At 50.4% G+C, this 7,976-nt stretch overlaps 1 protein-coding gene across 1 annotated transcript; it reads right to left on the reverse strand.

The window, feature by feature from the left end:
• Positions 1–1,903: 1,903 nt before the first annotated feature.
• On the reverse strand, positions 1,904–4,163 carry LOC126195796 (uncharacterized protein FLJ40521-like). The gene is made up of 3 exons (XM_049934432.1): positions 4,125–4,163; positions 3,083–4,010; positions 1,904–1,983 (listed from the first exon to the last, which is right to left on the reverse strand). Exons 1-3 carry the CDS (start codon positions 4,161–4,163, stop codon positions 1,904–1,906), a joined length of 1,047 nt encoding a protein of 348 aa, XP_049790389.1.
• Positions 4,164–7,976: the final 3,813 nt, after the last annotated feature.

A 7,976-nucleotide genomic window follows, 5' to 3' on the forward strand; every position in this document is an offset into this window, starting at 1 on the left:
TAGAGTATTTCCAACTACCATGAAATTTTCATTGCAGTATTCCAAAAACATTTGCCTTTTCTCATTTCTTTCACCCAGTCCATATTTTCCCAGAGCTTCTCCTTCTGGTCCTTCACCAACTACCACATTCCAATCGCCCATTATAACAATACATGCATTTCATTTCTCTCTCTGCTAAGTTTTCTATCATCTCACAACATTCTTATACCTCTTCATCTGAATGATCACTTGTTGGCATATAGACCTGGATGATAAGTAAGTCTTTCTTTTTCTCTCTGTCTCATCATCAATATTCTTCCACTAACATATTTAACCTTGATTACCTTGTCCTCCACCTGTCAAACTTTCAACCTCATTCATTCCATTTTTATCTTCACTTGAATAGTACAATCAGAAGTCATCACTTTCTAGTTTTCCACAACCACCCCATCTCACCTCACACATACAGAGTATACCCAATTCGTTTCTTGTCACTTCATGTTTGGCGTTTTCTAATTTCCCTTCCTGGAGAAGGGTTAAAACATTCCAGGTACCAGTCCTCAATAAGTCTTCCTTCTTCTCCTTCCTTCCTTTTCCATTTTCCCAAATCTCTGGACTCCTCATTGTATTCGCCTCCTGGAGAACCGATTGAGGGGAAGCTTTACCTCTGGAATATTTTACAAAGAGATCAAGCCCAAGAACATCTAGGGAAGCAATTCCAGTAGTGGTTTCCCATTTCCTTCCACTGTCCTCCATATCCTGTCAGCTTGCTGACCCAGTTCACCACTGGGGTTGGTTACCCAACCGTCCACTGGGTTGCTCAGCTTAACAGGACCATGATGTGTAGGTAGGATTGTGGAGAATTAAGGTGAGAGAGGCTAAGAGAACTCTCTTGTGGCATTCTTGTATTTGCATCTCACCCCCATTTTCAGCCAGAGTCACAAGGTTGTAGCAGTGATTGGCCCAAGTAATCTCCCAGGTCTACCAAAGGATGACAGATAACTTCACTTCTCCTGATAATGAGGATGACCTATAAAATAAAGTTGCACATTGCGTTATCAACTTAACCTGGAACTTTCATTTTTCTGCTTCCATAATTATTTTCCTCTGTAAATTCTAACTGAAATTAGTATCCTTTAAGTAAGGTCCATGTGATGAATAACTCTGTTGTTTGTACCGGAACAACTATGAAGTTCATAATTCACCTTCTCTACCCATCAAAGAGAGAGAGAAATTGACTGGCTAGTACCGTAGGAGGATTGCCATGAATTTCTAAATTAAAGAGTCAGAATGTACTGGCCTCAAAGTTCCTTGCTGTATAATGTCGAGACTTACAGAAGGGGTAGATTGCTGCTCATTGTAAATGTGACACATGACCTACTACAGGAAAGTGGAACACCCTGCACAACATGGAGATAAACATAGCATGCCCAATTTCAATGGCTGCTTCACAACCCAGGCAATCTGTGTTGTCGCATACATCACCAGCTTTTCTGAACTCTGGAGACTGGAGTTACCCTTAAAACACATACTCTGCTCCTGAAACCATCCCTGCCTCAACCTACAGTAACCTACTGTCTCCCTTCTTCTGCCAAAATGTTCCCTCCCACCCTCACCCCACTGTTCTATCATCTCCCAATTCACATCCCCACTGTGCACGGCTCTCTGCAAGTGCATCAACCAGTCCCTTCTACTTTCGTGTGCTCCTTTCCTTTCTGCTCAGTTTTTCCCCTCCCTCCCTCCCTCCCTCCCTCCCTCCCTCCCGATTCTAAATCAGACAGCCTCATCTGCCACCTCTAGTCCCTGCACACTCTGCTAAGTTGCACTGTTTCCTCCTCTTCAACCTGTGTGGGATGTCCCTCTACCTGCTCTGCTCCACTATGGATTGTTAGTTCTGTTTAATATATTGGTCTGGCCTGAGCAGCTAGAGATGTGGTGGTGGTGGTGGTGGTGGTGGTGGTGGTGGTGGTGGTGGAGCTTCTTTTTCAGTAGTTGTAGTGGCAACTGCCTGTAACACAATTTTGTTCTTGTAACATCTGTGAATATGGCCTTGATGTGCTGGTACCATGAACAGCTGAAATCGTGGAGAAACTACAGCCATTCCTTTTTTGTTGCTGTGTAGCTCTTCTGTGTGACTTAACCCATCAAACCCAATTTATTTTTGGTCCTTATATATTCTGTATTTTTAAGAAACTGTGTCCTCACATAAAGGTATCAGTAACACTTTCTATCATGACGACCTCATTGTTGGGCACCCATGAGATTCGCACACACGAGGGGACCAGAGTAAGTGTTCAAACTCAAAGGAGTGTTTTCGGAGTCACTCAGCAGCAGTTCCGGGTATGTGGAGTGTCACATTTACCTGCTGGAATTGCTGAAGTCTGTTGGAATGCACAATGGACATGAATGGATGCAAGCGATCAGCCAGGATTCTTAAGTACATGTCACCTGTCTATCACATCTAGACATATTAGGGGTGTCCATCCCTGGTATTTCCCCCCTGCGGATCCGGGGATTAGAATAGACCCGAGGTATTCCTGCCTGTCATAAGAGGCAACTAAAAGGAGTCCCTCCCCCTCAAGGGGGTAGTTAGCGCATGCGTCCGGAGACGGACGGTTCCACGACCTCTATTTGCTGTCATTTTGCTTTTTCACTTCTCGTTTCTTCCTTCCTTTGGTTGGTTCCTTCCTTTGGTTGGTTCCTTCCTTTGGTTGGTTCCTTCCTTTGGTTGGTTCCTTCCTTTGGTTGGTTCCTTCCTTTGGTTGGTTCCTTCCTTTGGTTGGTTCCTTCCTTTGGTTGGTTCCTTCCTTTGGTTGGTTCCTTCCTTTGGTTGGTTCCTTCCTTTGGTTGGTTCCTTCCTTTGGTTGGTTCCTTCCTTTGGTTGGTTCCTTCCTTTGGTTGGTTCCTTCCTTTGGTTGGTTCCTTCCTTTGGTTGGTTCCTTCCTTTGGTTGGTTCCTTCCTTTGGTTGGTTCCTTCCTTTGGTTGGTTCCTTCCTTTGGTTGGTTCCTTCCATTGGTTGGTTCCTTCCATTGGTTGGTTCCTTCCTTTGGTTGGTTCCTTCCTTTGGTTGGTTCCTTCCTTTGGCTGGTTCCTTCCTTTGGCTGGTTCCTTCCTTTGGCTGGTTCCTTCCTTTGGCTGGTTCCTTCCTTTGGCTGGTTCCTTCCTTTGGCTGGTTCCTTCCTTTGGCTGGTTCCTTCCTTTGGCTGGTTCCTTCCTTTGGCTGGTTCCTTCCTTTGGCTGGTTCCTTCCTTTGGCTGGTTCCTTCCTTTGGCTGGTTCCTTCCTTTGGCTGGTTCCTTCCTTTGGCTGGTTCCTTCCTTTGGCTGGTTCCTTCCTTTGGCTGGTTCCTTCCTTTGGCTGGTTCCTTCCTTTGGCTGGTTCCTTCCTTTGGCTGGTTCCTTCCTTTGGCTGGTTCCTTCCTTTGGCTGGTTCCTTCCTTTGGCTGGTTCCTTCCTTTGGCTGGTTCCTTCCTTTGGCTGGTTCCTTCCTTTGGCTGGTTCCTTCCTTTGGCTGGTTCCTTCCTTTGGCTGGTTCCTTCCTTTGGCTGGTTCCTTCCTTTGGCTGGTTCCTTCCTTTGGCTGGTTCCTTCCTTTGGCTGGTTCCTTCCTTTGGCTGGTTCCTTCCTTTGGCTGGTTCCTTCCTTTGGCTGGTTCCTTCCTTTGGCTGGTTCCTTCCTTTGGCTGGTTCCTTCCTTTGGCTGGTTCCTTCCTTTGGCTGGTTCCTTCCTTTGGCTGGTTCCTTCCTTTGGCTGGTTCCTTCCTTTGGCTGGTTCCTTCCTCCGGCTGGTTCCTTCCTCCGGCTGGTTCCTTCCTCCGGCTGGTTCCTTCCTCCGGCTGGTTCCTTCCTCCGGCTGGTTCCTTCCTCCGGCTGGTTCCTTCCTCCGGCTGGTTCCTTCCTCCGGCTGGTTCCTTCCTCCGGCTGGTTCCTTCCTCCGGCTGGTTCCTTCCTCCGGCTGGTTCCTTCCTCCGGCTGGTTCCTTCCTCCGGCTGGTTCCTTCCTCCGGCTGGTTCCTTCCTCCGGCTGGTTCCTTCCTCCGGCTGGTTCCTTCCTTTGCTCTTCTCCACCTCACTGTCTTCCTTACTCTTTCCCCTGCAACATCTCATTGCCTTCTTCTCCTTGCCTTCTCATTGCCTTCTTCTCCTTGCCTTCTCATTGCCTTCTTCTCCTTGCCTTCTCATTGCCATCTTCTCCTTGCCTTCTCATTGCCTTCTTCTCCTTGCCTTCTCATTGCCTTCTTCTCCTTGCCTTCTCATTGCCTTCTTCTCCTTGCCTTCTCATTGCCTTCTTCTCCTTGCCTTCTCATTGCCTTCTTCTCCTTGCCTTCTCTGGTCTCCGCCTCGGCGTTTGAGACAGTCTGTCCTCTCCCTCCCTCTCTCTCTCTCTCTCTCTCTCTCTCTCCTTTTTCCTCTTCTTCCTTCCTCCCTGTGCGTGCCTGAAGGCCGACCCACGTGTTCGCACGCGTAGCCGGTGACGGGGTAACGCGTAATTCCCCGCCCTGGGTAGTCATGTAAGGCACGCGCGTACCCCCTGGTAAAGGCCAGGCCCGGCCCGGGGTGGGGTGATTGCCTGAGCTGATACCTTCTGACCATGCCGATTGGTCCCTCTGTCTGTTTCTCGGGAGGTGTGACCTGAGGTGTAAACATTCACCTAAGGTGGGAGTGCCCTCTGAGAGGGTCCCCACAAGGAAGGAGCACGCCATCGGAGATGCTGGCAATCATGGGGGATTCCTCCGCAATGGATTTCACTCCATCTCTCTCGACTTCTGTCCAAAAAGGGAAACTTGACCAGCTACCAGTGACAAAAGTACTACCGCCTGCCCCACAGTTCCTCGTCGTTTCTCAATCTGAGGAACGAAAGGGTTTTTCCTCTGTCAACCCTTTCGTTTTCCAGAAGGGCGTCGATGCCATAGTCGGATCTGTCAAATCTTGTACCAGGTTGCGTAACGGTACCTTATTACTCGAAACTGAGAGCGCCTTTCAGGCACAAAAACTGCTTCGGGCTGCACTCCTGTACACATTCCCTGTCCGGGTGGAGGCTCACCGAACTTTGAATTCGTCTCGTGGTGTGGTCTATACTAGATCCCTCGACGGCTTGACTGACGAGGAGATTCAATCTTTCCTCGCTGAGCAGGGCGTGACGGCTGTCCATAGGGTCATGAAAAAGGTCAACAATGACCTTGCGCCGACCCGGACACTTTTCTTGACCTTCGATAGTGTTCAGCTGCCATCGCGCATCAAAGCGGGCTACGAGGTTATTTCTGTTCGCCCCTATGTCCCGACACCTACGCGCTGCTACCAGTGTCAGCGTTTCAATCACACTCGCCAGTCTTGTTCCAGTGCGGCTAAATGTGTCACTTGTGGCAGGGATGCCCATGAGGGTGACTGTCCACCTCCGTCTCCTCGTTTTGTGAACTGTCAGGGTGACCATGCCGCATCCTCCCGCGACTGTCCTGTCTATAAGGAAGAACGCTGTATCCAAGAAATTCGGGTCAAAGAGAAAGTGTCCACCTCGGCTGCTCGCAAGCTATTGGCTAGTAGGAAGCCCACGCTGCTCCCAGCGGGGAAATACAGTACTGTCCTCGCCTCTCCTCGGACTACCAGGGAGGTGGCAACCCAGACATGCGATCTGACCTTCAGCACCACGGTCGTCCGTTCGGCCAGTGCTAAGATCGCACGGTCGACGTCTCCTCTTCCTTCCATCACCCCACAGACACCAGCCCCTTCATCAGCTTCTGCTAAGACGAAGACCCAGAAGTCAGATGTACGGGCCTTCAAGAAGGAACCGTCCCGTGCAGACTTCCTACATACCTCAACCTCCCAGCCTTCGACCGGTATTTCCACCAAACGACCTTCCAAGAAGGCTCATAGGAAGCACAGTTCTCCTTCTCCGCCACGGCGCATTTATTCTCCTGCGCCACCCAGCGGTTGCTGCCCCAGGCCGTCCTCCGTTTCGCCCGGCCGCATCGCTGGTAGCCGAACATCTGGCCGTTCACCGGCGGAGGAAGCTCCCCCTCCCGGCCATCTTCCCAAGATGGCCGATGAACCTACAGACCCAATGGACGATGACTGTCCGCCTACTGATAGCGGTGGCAGTGCTCGCTCGAAGCCAGGCCCTCAGCGGCCTTCGAGGTGAACCCCTCTTTCATCTTTTTTTTTTTTTTCTTATGATGGCACTTATTCACTGGAATATTCTCAGCATTCGCTCCAACCGAGAGGACTTGAAGTTGCTGCTCCGCTTGCACCGTCCGCTCGTCGTAGCCCTCCAGGAAACGAAGCTACGCCCATGCGATCAAATTGCCTTGGCACACTACACCTCTGTGCGTTTTGACATACCCCCTGTGGTGGGTATCCCAGGTCATGGAGGGGTTATGTTGCTGGTCCAGGATGATATTTACTACGATCCCATCACGTTGCACACCGGCCTGCAGGCAGTTGCCATCCGCATTACTCTCCCCACTTTCACCTTTTCCATTTGCACCGTTTACACTCCATCGTCGTCTGCCGTTACCAGGGCAGACATGATGCAGCTTATTGCTCAGCTACCTGCACCATTTTTGTTAACTGGAGACTTCAATGCCCACCATCCCCTTTGGGGCTCTCCAGCATCCTGCCCGAGGGGCTCCCTGTTAGCAGACCTTTTCAACCAGCTCAATCTTGTCTGCCTCAATACTGGCGCCCCTACTTTTCTTTCGGACACATCTCACACCTATTTCCATTTAGACCTCTCTATATGTACTACGTAACTTGCATGCCGGTTTGAGTGGTATGCACTTTATGACGCATATTCGAGTGACCACTTCCCGTGTGTTATCCATCTCCTGCAGCATACCCCCTCTCCGTGCTCATCTAGTTGGAACATCTCCAAAGCAGATTGGGGGCTCTTCTCTTCCAGGGCGACCTTTCAGGATCAAACCTTCACAAGCTGCGATAGTCAGGTCGCACACCTGACTGAAGTCATTCTCACTGCTGCTGAATATTCCATCCCTCACCCTACTTCTTCTCCACGTCGCGTACCGGTCCCCTGGTGGACCGCAGCATGTAGAGGCGCTTTACGTGCTCGTCGACGTGCTTTACGCACCTTTAAACGCCACCCTACAGTGGCGAATTGTATCAATTATAAACGATTACGTGCACAGTGTCGTCGTATGATTAAAGAAAGCAAGAAAGCCAGCTGGGCTGCTTTCACAAGCACCTTCAACAGTTTTACTCCTTCTGTTGTCTGGGGTAGCCTGCGCCGGCTATCTGGCACTAAGGTCCACTCACCAGTTTCTGGCTTGACGGTCGCGAATGACGTCCTTGTGGCCCCTGAGGCTGTCTCCAATGCCTTCGGCCGCTTTTTCGCAGAGGTTTCGAGCTCCGCTCATTACCACCCTGCCTTCCTCCCCCGCAAACAGGAAGAGGAGGCTAGGCCACCCAACTTCCGCTCCTCGAATCGTGAAAGTTATAATGCCCCATTCACCATGCGGGAACTCGAAAACGCACTTGGCCGATCATGGTCCTCCGCTCCCGGGCCTGATTCTATTCATATTCAGATGCTGAAGAACCTTTCTCCTGCGGGTAAAGGTTTTCTTCTTCGTACTTACAATCGCATCTGGATTGAGGGCCATGTTCCCGCATGCTGGCGCGAGTCTATTGTTGTCCCAATTCCTAAGCCGGGGAAGGACAAGCACTTGCCTTCCAGTTATCGACCCATCTCGCTTACCAGCTGTGTCTGTAAAGTGATGGAGCGAATGGTTAACTCTCGATTGGTTTGGCTGCTCGATTCTCGACGCCTCCTTACCAATGTACAATGTGGATTTCGTAGGCGCCGGTCTGCTGTTGACCATCTGGTTACCTTGTCGACCTTCATTATGAAGAACTTCTTGCGGAAGCGCCCGACCGCGGCTGTGTTCTTTGATTTGGAGAAGGCTTACGACACCTGTTGGAGGGTGAGCATTCTCCGCACCATGCATACATTGGGCCTTCGCGGTCGCCTCCCTCTTTTTATTCGTTCCTTTT

This window comes from Schistocerca nitens, chromosome 7 (genome assembly GCF_023898315.1).
Source record: "Schistocerca nitens isolate TAMUIC-IGC-003100 chromosome 7, iqSchNite1.1, whole genome shotgun sequence".
NCBI classification, from domain to species: Eukaryota; Metazoa; Arthropoda; class Insecta; order Orthoptera; family Acrididae; genus Schistocerca; species Schistocerca nitens.

What these genes read in the sequence shown, in the direction of transcription:
- LOC126195796 (XM_049934432.1), bottom strand. Translation starts at nt 4,163, where the DNA reads ATGGCAATGAGAAGGCAAGGAGAAGAAGGCAATGAGAAG. An exon ending in GAGAAGAAGGCAATGAGAAG is followed by an intron (nt 4,011 to 4,124) that starts GCAAGGAGAAGA and finishes AACCAGCCGGAG; the next exon opens with GAAGGAACCAGCCGGAGGAA. An exon ending in CCAGCCAAAGGAAGGAACCA is followed by an intron (nt 1,984 to 3,082) that starts GCCAAAGGAAGG and finishes TGTTACAGGCAG; the next exon opens with TTGCCACTACAACTACTGAA.